The sequence below is a fragment of the Rhipicephalus sanguineus genome, chromosome 4 (assembly GCF_013339695.2).
Source record: "Rhipicephalus sanguineus isolate Rsan-2018 chromosome 4, BIME_Rsan_1.4, whole genome shotgun sequence".
Taxonomy (NCBI): Eukaryota; Metazoa; Arthropoda; class Arachnida; order Ixodida; family Ixodidae; genus Rhipicephalus; species Rhipicephalus sanguineus.
In genome coordinates this window covers 13,824,467-13,844,881 of record NC_051179.1, presented here as the reverse complement: position 1 = coordinate 13,844,881, position 20,415 = coordinate 13,824,467, and the positions used below count along the sequence as shown (strand labels likewise).

General features: G+C 48.7%; 1 protein-coding gene across 5 annotated transcripts in view; it reads left to right on the top strand.

Annotated features, from left to right (window-relative positions):
* Window positions 1-5,890: 5,890 nt before the first annotated feature.
* The window catches only part of LOC119389434 (neprilysin-2), an 88,931-nt gene continuing 74,406 nt past the window's right edge, over window positions 5,891-20,415 (top strand). The window contains exon 1 of one of the 5 annotated variants that reach the window (XM_037656681.2): window positions 5,891-6,020. In XM_037656681.2, the coding sequence (XP_037512609.1) occupies window positions 5,965-6,020 (56 nt within the window). In that variant the 5' untranslated portion in view covers window positions 5,891-5,964. Of the gene's footprint in view, window positions 6,021-6,946; window positions 7,084-20,415 lie in introns of those variants that run through there. The other 4 variants (XM_037656685.2, XM_037656683.2, XM_049414426.1 and 1 more) reach the window with 4 other exon arrangements.

Genomic DNA, 20,415 nt, shown 5'->3' with positions numbered 1-20,415 from the left:
GTGTACAATTATGTGCATTTTACAGACTTACGCACAGCCCCGCCACGGTGGTTTAGTGGTTATGGCGCTCGACTGCTGACCCGAAGGTCGCGGGATCGAATCCCGGCCGCGGCGGCTGCATTTTCGGCGGAGGCGAAAATGTTTGAGGCCCGTGTACTTAGATTTAGGTGCACGTTAAAGAACCCCAGGTGGTCGAAATTTCCGGAGCCCTCCACTACGGCGTCTCTCATAATCATATCGTGGTTTTGGGACGTTAAACCCCAGATATTATTATTATAATAGACTTACGCACAGTACTGCTAAGGCGGATACACCTCGTGCGGCAGAGTGCCAGCTGATAATCAAAATTCGCTAATTAAAAAGGCGTTGAATGTTAGGCGGGTTTATAGTAAAAGATAGGTGTGCCTCAGCGGTATCTATAGGGCCACCGCAAATTTACACGTACGCCATGAATGTTTGTTGCGTAATTACACGGAAAAGAAGTGTCCCATCTGAGCTACATTGGAGGTCAAGATGTGGTGCCTCGGTGACCAAAGTTTGGTTGTGAAGCGCGGGTGGCGAGTGGTTGTCAGTGTGAGTGTTGTATTACTTTGCGAACCTTGTGTGCTAGGGATGGTCGATTAAAATTTTTAATCGATTAATCGTTAATCGATTTAGCCTTTAATCGATTAATCACTTTCGTTGCAATCTTTTAATCGATTAATCGACATTTTTAATGGGTGCTTTAAAACCGATATCTCTTTGTTTGAGAGGCATCGTTCGTGTTTAATATGGGCCCAAATCATTTTATTAGACGCGCTGACGATCCAAAATACCCACTTTCGAGACACTGGACACAAGGGGCCCGTCGTCGTTGGTTGATGTCGTGGATTCAAGCATCTGTGGCCATCATCCCTGGACTATTCGGCAGCAGGTCGCATTTTCTCGAAGCCTTGATCAGCTGCCAGCTCGTAAAAAAAGGTCACTTGCTACGTGACGCCAAAAGGCAGAAAAAGAGTGTTCCACACTCGCCACCATGGCTGTGATCGGCGCTGACTAACACTCCTAGGTTTAAATGCACATGTGTACCCTATGAAGTGGACGTCGGGATGACCGTCGCCGTAGCTCAGTGGTAGAGCATCGGACGCGTTATTCGAAGGTCGCAAGTTCGGTCCCTGCCGGCGGCAAGTTATCTTTTCGTCCACTTTACTTTCTTCACATTGATATCCAAATTATTACAAAACACATCCTCTATACTTTCCTTGGCATCATTGTCTGTTAGTTCTAATTAATATTGCGGGAAATAGAGCGACATGAGTTTCTGCCTCCCGGCTAGAAAAAACAGCAACTGCGCCAGTATACTCCGCAGGTTTCACTTGATCTTTGCCGTAACACGGCGCCACTCACACCTTTTCAATCGTGCGTACATCCTGAACTGTGAGCGCTATCTAGTGTACCGGACATTACAACATAAAGTGCGCGACTGTCCTTTCCTGTCACAGCAGAAGACGGGGGCCTCTATAGCTGAAAGCTGTCTTTCTCCCTAAATATGCGACCATATATTATTACTAAATGCTACAAGGTCACTTCTTCCATAGTAATGCACTGGACGCTAGACGTTCGGTAAACCGACGCGTAAAGTTGCGGATTATATAAGGGGTCTATAAGACCCTTTTCACAAGTCGCGAGTGCGCATTCCTGCGCTACGTTTTCTCTCAACTAATGGCAGCAACTTTCGTGCTTCAAGAGAAGATGAGGTCGTAGTTGCGCATGCTAGCGTTTGTCTATTACGCGTGCTCGTGTCAAGAGAGCAGAATCTACACTTTCCGCGTCCCAGCGCAAGCAAACCGCTCTTGAACACTGTTTGAAGAAGTGACTAGTTGCGAATAATTCAGCTAACTGCATCGTAGGAAAGTTAGCTCAACAGTTATGAAAATGGTATATATACCCTATAAGACGGACAGTTGGGCTAGTTGGTATACAGCATAATAAAAGATAGTTACTAGCGTCCTTCTCCTCTTTACGCTAGTAAACGTGTCTTATTATGTATATACGGATTACCTAATCATCTCCCCATAATCGTACTTCATCACTCTTTGTGCCCCATTGCGTTTTCCCCGGTGCAGAGTAGCACGCAGGGGCGTACTAGCTCAGGCCACCCTCTCTGCCTTATAATATATTTTCTCTCTCTCTTTCATTGGTAAACAATATTTTATTTGCTAAAGAGTAAAACAGAACGGCACTAAGAACCAGTGAGGAAATAAGTAGCGCATATTACAATGCCGCACTTACACAAGAAACGAGTAAAATCTGAGAGTTGAATAAAATACAAAGAAAGTTTCGATTGACACTATACAGGTGACGAAAACTACTCGTTTATCAAATGTAAGCAGACATGCGTTTATGCGGCAACACGATGAAACAGCGCGGCAAAAAACAAACACGAACAAAATAAGCTACAAGACGATGCGCTGGCACGTATGAAATTTACAGAAAATAATAAACTTCTCCTTTGAAAGTTGGCGAATCCACGTGCTGCTTACTTTCTCAACAGTCCCCTTTTGTTTCATGGGGTTGCTGCTTCGAACCACATGCTTTTTTCTACTGAGCGGAGAAATGTCAGTTGCCCGAGATGCTCGGGCGACAACGGACACCTGCTATGGGTCGCCACACATCCAGCATGAGAACAAAGGCGCTTGGATGCTACTGACGTTGCAGGAATTGGCAAATACTCCATTGCAACGTCAAACACATGATCTAGGCCAGTTCGCATGCTGTGCCAACTCTCATGTGAATTCGGATTGGTGCGGCGATCGACTACAGGATTACTATAGTATGTCTTGAACTGAGAAGGCATTTGGTTCATCGGATCGTACTCCAGTGCAACGCAATTGCGTAGAAGTGCGCGATCGACGGCATCCCAAATAGAACCAGAAAAAGTAGTTGTATTCGGCTTTGCAACTTCCTGCGTCTAAGGATAGCGTTCAGGGTCTGCGTCTCAGGATAGCGCGCCTCGCAGTCATGCGCTCCGGCCAAGGGGCGCCGGTTGGGGGCAGGAGTGAGGCATGCCGTAATCGATTAATCGAATAGTTTTAATCGATTAATTCGATTAATCGAAAGGCACAAATCGATTATGATTAATCGATTAATTGTGGACCTTTAATCGATTAATCGATTAATCGTTCATCGATTTTACCATCCCTAGTGTGCATGTTTGTGTACGTGTGATCGAGTTTGCGTGTTTCGATGCTAATTTAATTAAAGATTCTCAGGCGCATGGTGCGACAGCGAAAAGCATTCTTTTTTCGATGGTTCTAAAAATTTACTCCCATACTTACCTGGAAAAGCTCCCCTATGGATGTAAACAAATACTCCCCTCAGTCCATCCAAAACCTCCGGCCTTAAGGGGGCTAAATTTTTTACTCCCCTGGACGGAGTATATAAAACCCTCATCGGGGCGTGCGCTAGAAGACAAGTCCATTTACGCCCATCTCGGCTCTTTTTTGCTTACAGTGAGACGACTCGAAGGCGAAAGCGTTCTTCTTCTCAGTCGATTATATATTTCATACCTCGAAATGCTTTTCAAGTTTAAATATTTGCCGCGAAGACGTAACTTGCTCCTCGGCTTCAATTTCGCGCTTATTACTTCTGCCCTAAAGGGAATAATCATTTTCAACCTATCTTAATACTATACTGCAGGACGAATGCCTCTCCCAATGTTCTCCGATCTACCCGATTTTGTGCCAGCTGGTTCCATTATATGCCTGCGAACTTCATGATTTCGTAGCCTCACTCTCCCATCTCTTGCTTTCCATCCCTTCGTTGACCATCGGTTATCTGTCCTTCGCATTACGTCACCTGCTCCGGCCCACTTTTTCTTCTTACTGTCGGCTGCCATGTTGACTCTCAATGTGACGCCTGTCAGTCTTCGCTCCATGGCACGTTGCGTGGTTCCTTCTCGAGTTTCCTTGTGATCCTCCAAGTGTCTACCCCGTACACTGGCGGTACACAATGGTCGTACACTTTTCTCTTTAAGGACAGCGGAAACCTGTCTGCTATGCTTTGGGAATGCCTGCCGCAGGCGCTCCAGCCTATCCAATTTCATTTTCACGAGTTGGTTCCTCTCTCATTAATTGGCCTAGGTATAAATGCGCTTGTGCGGACTCCGGAGGGTGGTTGACAGTTATGAAACTATAGGAAAACCTAGAGTTACTGTATATGCTACCTTTAGGTAGCAGAGTTGCGCATCTGTCTTCCAAACGCCGCTAGCAACCATGCATTGCGGAGAAGCTGACGCTCGGGCCAATTTTTGTATTTTTGGACGCCGCCGCTGTAGCGAGCTGAATTAACACTAGTCATCGATAATCAATGTTTATCACCGGTCTTCGACACGCCGGACATGTTAATTGCCCACACGATAGGCATGTCACCTGCACAAACGGAGTGCTACTTCACCGCATAGCTGTGGTTGCTAGCCGGACCTATGCGCAACTCTGCTACCTAAAGGTAGCATATACAGTAACTCTAGGAAAACCTTAGCGAAACCATCGAATAACAGAAAATACAGCTCCGATGTGTCCTTAGGCTTGCAACATCGACGCCATGCAAAGCTAGCCGCGGCCTTTTTCTCTTTCGCCAGGCTATTCAGCATTTCCTTCTCCTTCGCATATTCATATGCCAAACGCAATAGCAGTTACAAAAAGTTAATTATGCAATCATTTTAATAGCTGCGAATACACTGCGATTTGCCCTGCAACTAACGTCTGCTTCTTCATGTGATTCACATGAAGTGACTAAATCAATAAAACAACAAGTGCTCGAAATCTAACTCGTCGTTGTAAAGACGCTACCCGAATTGAGGCTCGTGTACTTCGATTTAAGTGCACGTTAAAGAACCCCAGATGGTCAAAATTTCCGGAGCTCTCCACTACGGCGTCCCTCATAATCATATCGCGGTTTTGGGACGTTAAACCCCAACAATTATTATTATCGAACGATCAAAGCTTCCTTAAGAAGTATTGAAAACTGCCATCCTCGCAGGATTCAAGGTGCACAGCTGTACTGTGCACGCGGGAGTGTGATTGGTAACCATATAAGGCATGGTAGATAAGTATAGACAGAGAAGCGCCGACGGGCCACTGACTTCGAATTAACTATACTGACTATGCGTACGCAGGTCATACATGTGCAGGTGTGGGTGGAGATAGATAGATAGATAGATAGATAGATAGATAGATAGATAGATAGATAGATAGATAGATAGATAGATAGATAGATAGATAGATAGATAGATAGATAGATAGATAGATAGATAGATAGATAGATAGATAGATAGATAGATAGATAGATAGATAGATAGATAGGTTGGTTATTTTACGGGGTTTAATGTCCCAAAGCGACTCAGGCAACGAGAGACGCCGTAATGGAGGGCCCCAGATAACTTGGCCACTTGGTCGAGGAAGAGGGAAAAGAAAAGTGAGGGAGAGAGAGAGAGAGTTAATAATCGGTATCAATTTAACACATTAAGTGGATTAAGTGCTCAAGTATATGGTCTTGTTGATCTGTCAGGAAAAGAAATGCAGTAGTCAGAAAGATATACAATCTCACGTGACAACAGCGTACTTGATTGAACACTAACCCACATTACATAGCTTCCGAGCCTTATCGGCGTCGACAGTTTCTCTGCTACCCTGTGGCCGTCATAAAAGTGAACTACGCGAGCCTCTACATGGGCTCTCAAACGCGCGCCTGCTGGTCAGCTGCAGCAGCCAGTGGGCTTTCGCCCATTAGCGGTACTGCACTGCACGGCGGTGCCTTGCGGGTCGCCGCGCGGCCGCCCCGCGGAGCCACCAACGCCGGCGGGTGAGGGTGGCGGTCTTCGCGGTGGGCGAGGGACGCTTTAAAAGACGGGCCGCGTGTCCCGAGCCCGTTGCAAACACAGCGCAACGCACCGCCGAGCGGCGTGGCTCTTTCGGCGTCGCCGCGATGCCCGTCAGCGTGAGCCAGCTCACGCTCACCAGCGGCGACCTGGACAAGTTCCGGTGAGCTCTCTCCCATCCTCCTCTCTCGCCGGTATTCGAGATCGGTCTGGTTCGTGCACGCACTGTGTGTGCACAGCGACAGCTGCCCGCGCACGGCGAAACGCACATTCGCCGCGCGACTCATGCGCGCGCGTCGCTCTCAGCTCACCGAGCAAACTGCTAGAGGTCGGCAGTCAGTGAACACAGTGGACAATCGGGTGGACAGAGCAACACGGCAGATTCACGCCGAGGGATACGTCTTTAGATAGCGTGATGACGCATCCTTGTTATATTATTTTACATTGCAAGTTCTTGAACGTGTGTGCATATCCAATAGCAGAAATTCGCGATCGTTCAAACAAAGCACAATTTGTAATGACAGTATGTTTTTGTAGCGATGAGGCAACAGCGTGGTGCAGCTTCGAAACGGAATCTCCGAGCCTGAGAACATGTATAGTTCTGACAGTTGATGTGAGCCATTATAGTGTAAACATACGCGTCCGTGACTCAAACCTTAGATTTTGACCGTTACGGTAGTGGTACTGTTGGCCGTTACTTTTCACTCGGCGGGACCTCAGCCTTCAGTAGCTTATTTGTGAAGCATCGCAAAAAAATAAATAAATAGAAATAGAATAAATAAATAGACAAGATGAATAAGGGGATGGAGGAATGGGGGGGGGGGGGGGGGGAGGCAAGAAAAAATTGGCGTTGAGAAACGTGTTGTTTAGCGAGGAACCGGCGCGCAACGGCGGTTTCTGCAACTCTCGCTGCAGTGCGTGCACACAGTAAAAGGAGAGCGTCAGGGCATTGTTCCCGCCAAAGTCCGCAAAGTTGTGACGCCGCCGCGCTGCTCATATACACGGTCGCTGAGCGCACGCGCCCTCGCATGTGGGCAGAGAAGAAAGAGAATATGCATCATCGCGCACGCCCTGGATGCACAGCGGGTATTCGTAAACACGCGTTGTCGGGTGAAAGCAGCGGCGATCTTAAGCCCCTGGCGTTGTCCTTTGTATGCAAAAGATCACTTCCACAATACATGCTCCTGGGTTGTTCTGAAAGCTCGAATGGAAGAGAAGACCACCAGGTATACCAGTTCTCTTGCCGAGTTTGTAACTTCACATGTTTCTATAAATGCATAAGAACGCGCTCTGGCTACGAAATATTGCACATGGAAAGATGAAGGCGCACACGTTCGATGCAGGTTTCAATCTTGATGGTTTGAGTCTCGGGTCTAAGAACTTGGAGGCCCTTATCTTTTTCTTTTTTTTTGTAAACTTAGAAAGGTAGTCAAAAGTAGTTCCGTCATTTCGATTTGCGCACGGATTAAAGCAGCGATGCCTACTATGTGTGAGGGGCGAGAAAGGAAAGAAGCGGCATCTAAACAAGCGCACCTTATTGAAACGTCTTTAAATATGTTTCTCAACCTCGCATGTATACGTGTTATAGTACGCGCCAGCTACTACTCGCTCTTTGTATTTACATGAGCGTCATGACTTTTTTACGGCAATTTTCGCCACCGACAGTGATTTAACCGTGCATATATGTAAGTGAGCTCGGATAGCAGGAAGCATGCGCTCTAAATTCACAGTTGGATACTCCGATGCAAATTTACCATACTATGGAAGATTTTACGTAAGATGTACGGGCGCCGCCATCTTGGGCTGTTAAAGGAATGTTTTCTTACTTTTGCATATCGCGACGTGAATTGATTAAGTCACGAAACGTCGAATGCATCAACCCAACCGTTTTCATGCGTATCCGTAGTACGCAAGGAGCGTGTGTTCGAGGGGCGGGAGGGGGGGGGGGGGGAGGGGCTAGTTGGTAAGACATTATTATGTGAACTTCAACTGCGCTTGGGACGAGACACCAGAGTGGAAGTGGCGTTCATCATGTCTATACTTCTACTCTGGTGTCTCGTCCCAAGCGCAGTTTGAGTTCACATAATAACACCGCCGGCTCGCATAGCTGTTAAAGATAAAAAACGGCAAGGTTAAAAGCCCAATATGGCGGCACCGAAACCCATCCGTAAAGTAGTCTATGTGTAGCGAGCGTGATGAAGTTAGCATTGTCTAGTTACCGGCCATCTGCGCAAGCTGCACAAGACCGAGCTGTCGACCGCATCCCGTGTCTCGTGCGCGTAACCGTCCCACAGCGGCTCCGTCGAGTGCAGCACGTCGGGTCGCGTGTCAGGCGTGCCGTGAGGAAAGTGTGCATCCTGAGAGAGGACAGAAAAAGAGCCTGGCACTGGGGACCTTCGGCGGGAAGCAGGTCGGCGCTCCTTCGAAAGCACAGCAGGAAGAAGAAGAAAGGCCTGGCAGTTGCGTGTATATGCCTCGCCCTGTCGTGCGAATGCGGTGCCCTGCACGTTTTTCACATGCTGCATCCCCCTTGAGTGCAGTGCGTGTTCCGACCCTTTCAGTTTCGGTTTTCGCGCGACGCCATCTTGAAAACGCCGGCGTACTGCCTTCTGTCTCGCGATCGCGATAACGCCAACGGGGCGCTATAGCAGTTTAAACATGGAGGAAGGAAGACATTTCGGAGGGAGAATTGCGCAACGCGATTGAAGCCTACAGTGTCGGCCCAGCACGTGGTCAGAACGTAAGAGCGCTCGATAGGTTTTAGTACCCCCGGTTTAGTTTCGTTTTCGGAAGCTGGCTGAACTACACCGAACTAGCGCGCTTCGATAAAGAACTATACCGGGCACCAAACCCAGAAGTCTCGACAAATCTCATTTCTTGCGTGATCCTGACGCAAAAAAAATTCACGTGTTGGGCCGACGCTGCTGGCTTCTCGGAGCGTTCTCTTGCCAAGGCTGGCTAAGTCACATAATGCTCCCTCCTCAGTATTTTTTTTTTCCTCCACAGGTTTAAACGACCAATCGCTTTTTAGCTATACTGGCCGCGGTTGACGCGGATCAGTGGTTAGGCGCACGGATTCCGCATCAAATGTTCATCGTGTCCACGCCTATTCACTTCTCGTGGAGTTACTTGCGCGACGAAGCGGAAATGCGTTGCCGAGCATCTGGCGAACACCCGAGCAGGTTACCACATACCAACACGCTGATTAAACGTTCACTATACCTCACCAGCGACGTTTCCTCGTTAAGTTATACGTGCGCCTTATCGCATCTCGCCAGCAGCGATCGCAAGGAACGACCGCGAATCTTGGCGTTCTCCGCACTCTCGAAGCACGTAACGTTCCGCGAGAAGCGGCTGTTTGTTGTTGTTTTGTCCGTGTCGTGCGTATATTAAACGCTCGGCCGCTAGGCCTGTTTGTTGGTTTTCGGGCCTTTGGCAAGCAGCCTATCGGCGCCCTCGGGTCGCGACCCTCGAGGGATGCTGGCGTCATTCACTGCGTGGTGCGCAGCTGCAAGTGGAGAGTCCTCGTGGCGGGAGGGAGACAAGTGACTGCAAGCAGGTCAGCCGCCCTCTTGCCGCCTCGAGGGAGTCGAGGAAGAAGAAGCGTTCGTGTCGAAAGAAAAGCCGGCCGACCATCGTCGTCGCCATGCTAGCTCTCCGGTGTTTTGTCGATTGTCGACGACGAGGCGAGAGCTGCAGTGTGCGGCTCTTCTCTGGACCTTCTCACGCCCGTTCCGCCTTTGGGCGTCGACCAACCACGGGGAGCGCTTTCCATTAGGCCACAAGGGCGACCAAACTCTGCGATCTGGGGCGTGTAAATTTGGCGATGTTACGGGCGTGCACACACACACACACACACACACACACACACACACACACACACACACACACACCACACACACACACACACACACACACACACATATATATATATATATATATATATATATATATATAATATATATATATATATATATATATATATATATATCACCGCGGGAAATCGTACAAAACGGTATCGAAGTGGGCTCTTGAATGCATCCACAGAAACGTGGTTTTCTTTCTCACGTGGACTGCACCCAAAGCGTGTCATTTTGCTAAGGGCTCTGTTCCAGTATTTTCATATAATCAGGCAACTGCAAGTCATTGGATTGCAGTCTTGGTCGTTTTGTGCTGGTTCTCGCTGCTCCGCGCTTCCTTACGTGAGGATGGACAAGCGAAATTTATAGCGAGAAAACGCGGTATAAGGTCACGCACGGCAGCAATTTTCTTTTTTGAACCTGCTGCAATTATACGCAACCTTACTGGGCGACCTCCCTTGAATTACGCAGTCCATAACGACGCACGTCAGTAAGCACCAGTAACGGCGCAAGATTCCTGTTTTGATATCGTACATTAAGGTATGGGGAAAAGGAGAGTATAGATAGTAGAGGAAATTCATCTTTTTTTTTGTTTATGATTAAAACAGATACTCCGACTTAACATAACAAAATATAACAAAAACTACACAGACGTTTCGCCACCTATGCGGGTGGCATCTTCAGTATGAACTGGCACCGAATGAGCGAAGGTAACCCAGTCTATTTCTAGTCTCGTATGTCTCTGTACACATCCGGTAGGGGGCCACGGTTGCTGTTGCACGCCGACCTGTCACGGCGGATGAACCACGACTCGAGAAGCTTTCTCTTGCCCCACCTTTGTTCCCGAGCCAGCGTCGTCGCATTACTGAAGTCGAAGGCATGCCCCGTCGTCCAGCAGTGTTCGACGAGTTCGCTCTTGGAATGCGTGGCATGGGTGGCTTTGGCGACGTCCCCTTTGTGCTCTTTGAACCTCGTTGACCGCTTCCTGCCTGTTTCGCCGATGTATGTAGCGTCGCAGTCCCCGCACGGTACCTTGTAGACGACCCCGCTTTGATCGTTCGCAGGGGTGCGGTCTTTAGGCTTAGTGAACACGTTTCCCAAGGTACAATGAGGTCTGAAAACGGTTTTAATGCCCAGCGGACGAAGTGCTCTCCGAACAGAGTCTGACACGCCCTGGACGTAAGGAATGGAAACAATGGATGTTGTGTTCTCTCGTGCCGCACTTCTTGTTCCCCCTCGCATACGTCTCATGGTGTCGTTGATAAAGGTCCTCGGGTAATGCCTTTGCTCCAACGCACCGACCACATTTTCCATCTCATGTCGCCGCAAGTGCTGATCAGAACACACAGTATCGCAACGGGACAAGAACGTCCTCACGACGGACCGTTTGTGCTCGGCCGGGTGATGTGAGTGGAAGGACAAAAAGCCTCCGGTGTCGCATTGTTTCCGGTAAACTGTTGTTTCCACCCCGCCATTACAAGCCCTGCGGACAAGTATATCCAAAAATGGCAAGGCATTATCCTTCTCTACTTCATAGGTAAACTTAATGGCAGGATGTACGCCGTTCAGTGCCTCATGGAAAGCAACCAGATTTGCCCTCTTCAGGATGACGAAAGTGTCATCAACGTACCTACGGTATAGTTTCAACTGAAAAGGTAGAACCTCCAGCGCCCGTGTTTCGACGTGCTCCATTACTAAGTTGGCCATGGTGACGGAGACTGGACTTCCCATAGGGCAACCTTCAATTTGGTGGTAAACTGTGTTGTTGAAACTAAAGTACGTTTGTTTCAGGCAAAACCGCAACAAAATTACGATGTCCTCAACCGACATCGACGTACGCCGTTGCAAATTCCTGTCTTCTTTCAAACGGGCCTCCGCAACCTCAATTGCCAGGCCAACAGGAACATTTGTGAATAAAGAAACAACATCAAACGACACCATCACATCATCATCATCAAGCTGCTGTGTACGCACGACAGTCGCAAATTCCCGAGAGTTTTTGACTGAGCGGCCATTGTTCTCGGTTAACGGTCTCAGCAACCCAACCAGAAACTTTGACAAGTTGTAAGTTGGTGACCCAACGAAGGACACGATAGGGCGAAGAGGACAGCCCTCCTTGTGAACCTTGGGCAGCCCATAAATTGTTGGCGTGGCCCCATCCGAAGAAAACAGTCGGCGGTACAACGCTTGATCAATGATTCCCTTGTTGCGCAGTACCCGTAACTGTTCCACCAGTTGTCGTTCCGATTTTGCTGTCGGGTCACGGGTTAGCTTCATAAAATGCGAGGAATCGCTCAAGATGTTGCACATTTTCTCCTCATAGTCCCTTCGGTCTAGCAAAACCGTGCCTTTTCCTTTATCAGCCGAAAGGATGACAATAGAATTGTCTGACTTGAGATCCTTGAGCGCATCGCGTTCCTCAGCGGTAAGGTTCGTGCGAGGGCTTTTGGCACCTGCCAGGACACTGACGATTCGGCTACGAGCCAAGTTCACCCCCGTTGTGTCCTGAATGTGCCGCAACTTTTCCTCAACCTCCGCGATAATGTCCCGTTTCGGCACTCTTTGTGGGGCTATCGCGAAGCTCAGGCCTTTCGACAGCAGACTGATGTGGTTGTCTGACAGTTGCCTCGAAGAAAGGTTGTGTACCGCTCTGAAACCGTCACGTTCCGGCTGACGATGATGTAATAATCGAGCAAGTTTGTGGCGATGGACCTCGATGCATTTGTTCCTTTCTAAATCCTCAGCTTGCTTGCGCGCCCTGATAATGTCATGGAAATCATTGGGACGGAGCTTTGATCGGAGACAGGTTTCCGCCGCATACACGCGACGTCTTACTTGGTGTATTTGTTGCTTGTTGTCCTGGATTCTGGCTTTCAGGCAGTTGCGGCTGAAGTCCCGTGCAAGCTTGCGGCCGTACGGAGTGTCCACGAGGGTCTTGCAGTACAGGCTTCTGGGTACCACGTTGTTGTTCAGGCACTCGTAGTTGAAACGCAGATGACATTCTAGCCGTACAATCTTTGTAGACTGGTTGATGTACTCCCTCACTGTGCCAAGAAGAATACTTCCGTACAGAACTCTTATGAATGCAAAAATGTTCCAAAAGCCGGGAGAGTTCATGATTAAAACAGATACTCCGACTTAACATAACAAAATATAACAAAAACTACACAGACGTTTCGCCACCTATGCGGGTGGCATCTTCAGTATGAACTGGCACCGAATGAGCGAAGGTAACCCAGTCTATTTCTAGTCTCGTATGTCTCTGTACACATCCGGTAGGGGGCCACGGTTGCTGTTGCACGCCGACCTGTCACGGCGGATGAACCACGACTCGAGAAGCTTTCTCTTGCCCCACCTTTGTTCCCGAGCCAGCGTCGTCGCATTACTGAAGTCGAAGGCATGCCCCGTCGTCCAGCAGTGTTCGACGAGTTCGCTCTTGGAATGCGTGGCATGGGTGGCTTTGGCGACGTCCCCTTTGTGCTCTTTGAACCTCGTTGACCGCTTCCTGCCTGTTTCGCCGATGTATGTAGCGTCGCAGTCCCCGCACGGTACCTTGTAGACGACCCCGCTTTGATCGTTCGCAGGGGTGCGGTCTTTAGGCTTAGTGAACACGTTTCCCAAGGTACAATGAGGTCTGAAAACGGTTTTAATGCCCAGCGGACGAAGTGCTCTCCGAACAGAGTCTGACACGCCCTGGACGTAAGGAATGGAAACAATGGATGTTGTGTTCTCTCGTGCCGCACTTCTTGTTCCCCCTCGCATACGTCTCATGGTGTCGTTGATAAAGGTCCTCGGGTAATGCCTTTGCTCCAACGCACCGACCACATTTTCCATCTCATGTCGCCGCAAGTGCTGATCAGAACACACAGTATCGCAACGGGACAAGAACGTCCTCACGACGGACCGTTTGTGCTCGGCCGGGTGATGTGAGTGGAAGGACAAAAAGCCTCCGGTGTCGCATTGTTTCCGGTAAACTGTTGTTTCCACCCCGCCATTACAAGCCCTGCGGACAAGTATATCCAAAAATGGCAAGGCATTATCCTTCTCTACTTCATAGGTAAACTTAATGGCAGGATGTACGCCGTTCAGTGCCTCATGGAAAGCAACCAGATTTGCCCTCTTCAGGATGACGAAAGTGTCATCAACGTACCTACGGTATAGTTTCAACTGAAAAGGTAGAACCTCCAGCGCCCGTGTTTCGACGTGCTCCATTACTAAGTTGGCCATGGTGACGGAGACTGGACTTCCCATAGGGCAACCTTCAATTTGGTGGTAAACTGTGTTGTTGAAACTAAAGTACGTTTGTTTCAGGCAAAACCGCAACAAAATTACGATGTCCTCAACCGACATCGACGTACGCCGTTGCAAATTCCTGTCTTCTTTCAAACGGGCCTCCGCAACCTCAATTGCCAGGCCAACAGGAACATTTGTGAATAAAGAAACAACATCAAACGACACCATCACATCATCATCATCAAGCTGCTGTGTACGCACGACAGTCGCAAATTCCCGAGAGTTTTTGACTGAGCGGCCATTGTTCTCGGTTAACGGTCTCAGCAACCCAACCAGAAACTTTGACAAGTTGTAAGTTGGTGACCCAACGAAGGACACGATAGGGCGAAGAGGACAGCCCTCCTTGTGAACCTTGGGCAGCCCATAAATTGTTGGCGTGGCCCCATCCGAAGAAAACAGTCGGCGGTACAACGCTTGATCAATGATTCCCTTGTTGCGCAGTACCCGTAACTGTTCCACCAGTTGTCGTTCCGATTTTGCTGTCGGGTCACGGGTTAGCTTCATAAAATGCGAGGAATCGCTCAAGATGTTGCACATTTTCTCCTCATAGTCCCTTCGGTCTAGCAAAACCGTGCCTTTTCCTTTATCAGCCGAAAGGATGACAATAGAATTGTCTGACTTGAGATCCTTGAGCGCATCGCGTTCCTCAGCGGTAAGGTTCGTGCGAGGGCTTTTGGCACCTGCCAGGACACTGACGATTCGGAGGTTGAGGAAAAGTTGCGGCACATTCAGGACACAACGGGGGTGGACTTGGCTCGTAGCCGAATCGTCAGTGTCCTGGCAGGTGCCAAAAGCCCTCGCACGAACCTTACCGCTGAGGAACGCGATGCGCTCAAGGATCTCAAGTCAGACAATTCTATTGTCATCCTTTCGGCTGATAAAGGAAAAGGCACGGTTTTGCTAGACCGAAGGGACTATGAGGAGAAAATGTGCAACATCTTGAGCGATTCCTCGCATTTTATGAAGCTAACCCGTGACCCGACAGCAAAATCGGAACGACAACTGGTGGAACAGTTACGGGTACTGCGCAACAAGGGAATCATTGATCAAGCGTTGTACCGCCGACTGTTTTCTTCGGATGGGGCCACGCCAACAATTTATGGGCTGCCCAAGGTTCACAAGGAGGGCTGTCCTCTTCGCCCTATCGTGTCCTTCGTTGGGTCACCAACTTACAACTTGTCAAAGTTTCTGGTTGGGTTGCTGAGACCGTTAACCGAGAACAATGGCCGCTCAGTCAAAAACTCTCGGGAATTTGCGACTGTCGTGCGTACACAGCAGCTTGATGATGATGATGTGATGGTGTCGTTTGATGTTGTTTCTTTATTCACAAATGTTCCTGTTGGCCTGGCAATTGAGGTTGCGGAGGCCCGTTTGAAAGAAGACAGGAATTTGCAACGGCGTACGTCGATGTCGGTTGAGGACATCGTAATTTTGTTGCGGTTTTGCCTGAAACAAACGTACTTTAGTTTCAACAACACAGTTTACCACCAAATTGAAGGTTGCCCTATGGGAAGTCCAGTCTCCGTCACCATGGCCAACTTAGCAATGGAGCACGTCGAAACACGGGCGCTGGAGGTTCTACCTTTTCAGTTGAAACTATACCGTAGGTACGTTGATGACACTTTCGTCATCCTGAAGAGGGCAAATCTGGTTGCTTTCCATGAGGCACTGAACGGCGTACATCCTGCCATTAAGTTTACCTATGAAGTAGAGAAGGATAATGCCTTGCCATTTTTGGATATACTTGTCCGCAGGGCTTGTAATGGCGGGGTGGAAACAACAGTTTACCGGAAACAATGCGACACCGGAGGCTTTTTGTCCTTCCACTCACATCACCCGGCCGAGCACAAACGGTCCGTCGTGAGGACGTTCTTGTCCCGTTGCGATACTGTGTGTTCTGATCAGCACTTGCGGCGACATGAGATGGAAAATGTGGTCGGTGCGTTGGAGCAAAGGCATTACCCGAGGACCTTTATCAACGACACCATGAGACGTATGCGAGGGGGAACAAGAAGTGCGGCACGAGAGAACACAACATCCATTGTTTCCATTCCTTACGTCCAGGGCGTGTCAGACTCTGTTCGGAGAGCACTTCGTCCGCTGGGCATTAAAACCGTTTTCAGACCTCATTGTACCTTGGGAAACGTGTTCACTAAGCCTAAAGACCGCACCCCTGCGAACGATCAAAGCGGGGTCGTCTACAAGGTACCGTGCGGGGACTGCGACGCTACATACATCGGCGAAACAGGCAGGAAGCGGTCAACGAGGTTCAAAGAGCACAAAGGGGACGTCGCCAAAGCCACCCATGCCACGCATTCCAAGAGCGAACTCGTCGAACACTGCTGGACGACGGGGCATGCCTTCGACTTCAGTAATGCGACGACGCTGGCTCGGGAACAAAGGTGGGGCAAGAGAAAGCTTCTCGAGTCGTGGTTCATCCGCCGTGACAGGTCGGCGTGCAACAGCAACCGTGGCCCCCTACCGGATGTGTACAGAGACATACGAGACTAGAAATAGACTGGGTTACCTTCGCTCATTCGGTGCCAGTTCATACTGAAGATGCCACCCGCATAGGTGGCGAAACGTCTGTGTAGTTTTTGTTATATTTTGTTATGTTAAGTCGGAGTATCTGTTTTAATCATGAACTCTCCCGGCTTTTGGAACATTTTTGCTTTTTTTTTGTGTGTGTGTTCAGTTTTCCTCGCATGGGGTAGCAACATGGAGCCTTTGATGGTTTCTAATTATTGGAAGTGGTGTCAGATACGGACAGGACACCGACTTCGTTTGAATGGTAGAATAGTTATTAGATCATCGGTAACGCCAGACGGCACGCTCCAACAGTGCGCTTGGAGGTTCTTTAACGTATATTAAAAAACGCAACGCGCTCGGTATGTGACAGCGGTGAGATTCCGCTGTCGTCAGTAAAAAACTTCCTCGCCTGTCGGTCATCATTAACTGCCGTCATCGTTCCAATGGAGTTGTGGCCACGTGATAGGGTGGTCTGCTAGAGATCTTCGCTTTGGAAGAGATTGGCTCGAACAGATGGTCATGGTGTATTCTGCAACGGGTGCTATATATACTGGGCGGATTTCACGACTCGCATTTCGTGCCATGCGAAGTGGTGTGTTATACTGGGCTTCGAATGATATAGCTAAAAATTCGTGCACCGCGTTCGAAATTTACGAGAACTTTCGAATGAAGTGTTACGTCGAATAAAGCGATTTCGTTGTGACGAGGGTTTCCGTATAGAAAGTAACGCCGTCTATTCAAGAATAACAAATAAGCAAACTTCAATAAGTTCACTCAAGCACGATACAGTACACGTGGAAATTACTCTTAAATATGTGAATTCCAAGTAAACTAGACGGGGAAAGTGCGTGCCTCTTCGAGTTGCGCCGACAGCAAAATAATTACGGCGCCAAACAGGCTTTTTTCCCCTAGATTTATTGAAGAGTTCAAAGTTAGTTTCTGGAACTTCCCGTCCGCAATCTTTCTCTCTTTTATCGGGCAGCTGGGTTAAATGCTTTGAAGTAAAACGGCGCAGCGCTTAGACAATCCGCACAGCTGCTGCGTGCGTGCAGATTACTGTCACGCAATGAATGTGAGGCGGCGGTGCCGTGAAGATTTGCACAGGAAGCGGGCCGCAGCAATTGTCCCTTGCTTTTATTTTTCTTGTTCTGAAACGAAATGAAGAAAGAGAGTAATGAGGGCCGTGCATGCGGCCTCGGCCTTCTTCAAGCAGCGTGCAGCTAATCGCACCGAGATAGTATTTATTGAAAGCGAGTTATGTTATGTTTAGCTCGGTGTTTCGGACGCTTATCACGCGAGGGGTTGCCGCTTCGATTTCTAGAAGTGCCGTCGGCACTTCCGCATCGTGCTACATGAAAGCCCCGGCGCGAGCGTGCTACAAGACTTCACTTGGCGTTAATTCGCCATACTTCTCTGTCTTTGTTTTCGCGTCGCCCATTGTTTGGGCAACAGTGCGAGTTTCGCTAACTTGCGGCGCGCTTATTCTTCTCAGTGTACAGGAAAGTACTTCTAAGCAGATTTGGAAGGTTTTGAAACAGTGCTAGAAATAAAGTGCCCCGAAACTTTCTGGATTTAAGTACGCCCTTTCGGGATAGCGGTTTGAGGTTAGGAAAAATAATCTCTGCAACCCATACAAAAAAAATATATAAACGGAGCAGCGTCGTTGGGGAGGAGGGAGCGAAATATAGAAGAGAGAGGAAAGAAGAGGCCGCCTTTCGGGATGAGTGATTCGGAGGCATGAAATCGTATCATCTGGCATAAGATAAGGTAAATTGGATTTCGATGGGAGATGCCTTTATCATGCAGTGGACACAAAATAGACTGGTAATGTTGATGATGACCCATAATGAACCGCAGCGGTGGTCAAGGGGCTAGTGCGTCCGCCTCGGAGCGGGAGGTAGTGGGTTCGATTCCCAGTGCCGCCGGGCACCCACCGGTTTTTTTTTCGAATGGGGAGAGAGGTATCAGGCCTGGTGCTCGGTGTTGTGAATACTCATTTCTCTAAAAGGCAGCCTCTATTTATTTATTTATTTATTTATTTATTTATTTATTTATTTATTTATTTATTTATTTATTTATTTATTTATTTCATAATACCCCTAAAGGCTCTCGAAGGAGCATTCCATATGAGAGCAGACACATGAAGCAAATCGATGTTTGTTACACAATGTAAGACAAGATTATAAAAATAAAGAAATCAAGCTAAATACACGAATAAAAAAAACAACAAAAAACAAGATACATTGAGCGAATGAAAATTGGGGGAGAGATGACACAAGTTCTCAAATTACAAATAAATAAATAATATGAATCAGCGTGTACAATGCTCATGTAAATCGTTAACAAATTATCAAAACAGAAAAAAATGTAGCCTGAACAACATATGAAAAATCGTTAAGCGAGTACGTGATGAATATTTACTTGGAAATGTTGCCCCAACTTCTTTCACTCCCCCCCCCCCCAACGAAGCTACCCCGTACTACTTTACGGGTTGCAGAAGTAAGCGGCCGTCCTTTCCTCGAACCACTGGTAGCCAGTTGCTCCCTTAAAGTAGACAAGTCCGCTTGTCAAAACTTTGGTTCCAGTGGCACCCCGTGCTCCAAGGATGCTTCGTCGCTTCCGTCTTCCCCTGAACTTCTACCTTTATATTGAGAAGCCGTAGCCATAGAGTATATCGAGTGCCAGTTCGGGGGTATTTCTCTCCCCACAAGAAAAACCGGTCTGCACACGGCGGCACTGCGAATCGAACCCGGTACCTCCCGTATTGGAGGCGGACGCTCTGCCACTTAGCCACCGCTGACAGTGTCGCATGGAAGGAAAGACCCTCTGCTGTATAGGATCTGTATACCTATAGTACACATGAAGCTTCTTGCCAAGGTCGTCGCACCGGCGCTGCAACGTGCTTCGCCGACTTGAATGCTTTCGGCTGAAAATTTTAGAACGTGCTATCATAGGGTTTACGTGTTGTAAAAGTGACGTGCTTGGTGTGAATTATCCTCTCTTCCTTGTGCGTGATCTAACGGGAGCGCAGCGGCGACACCGCTTACGTCCTTGGTACTCTGCGGGGATTCCTCGGATACCCGGCCGCTTTGACGTGATTGGTTACTTAACGAGCATCTGAGAAAAGAAATTTCTCAACTGTGGAGTGCTGAAGAATTCAAGTTATCAGGGCTCGCAGCTTTCAACAGGTTATTGAGAGATATCCGAGTATAAGCTTCAGTGCACTTGAATTCAAAGGAGGCACATAGGCGCTCCACTGGGGAATTTAACGGCCGCACATGCAGTATAGAAGCACTGTTTTGGTGGCATGTACACATACGCATTCTTTCAAAGGAAAAAGAAAACGTAAAGTCTTGGGAAAGCTAAGCAGGAAAGCAAAAGGCGATCTTCTCTTCCTTAGTTCTCTCAGCTTACTCGCTCAGTTTCTTTTCTCAGATGCTCGTTAATTAACCAATCACGTCATAGCGGCCGGGTATCCGAGGGATCCCCGCAGAGCACCAAGGACGTAAGCGGTGTCGCCGCTGCGCTCCCGTTAAATCACGCACAAGGAAGAGAGGAAGTCGGTAGTGAAGGGACAACATGAAAGGTTTATTGGCGTAACAACCGATCGGGTCTCTTCGAACGGTAGCGTAACTTTCCATCCCGAGCAAGCGAACGAGTCGTGCATCGGCGGTGGCCGGCCGGCAGGACAGCTCTGCTGCGATGCTCGCCGGCGGGCGAGGTCTGGCTTGCTCCCGCTCTGGCGTGCCCCCGAGAGCGACCACGCTCGAGGAAGCAAACGCGCACGTGGCCTAGATCGTGATTTCCGCCGCAGCAGCCGCGTGTACGCTTATACTCCTCCTTCCCTCCCCCATTACACGGTATACACATTGTGAG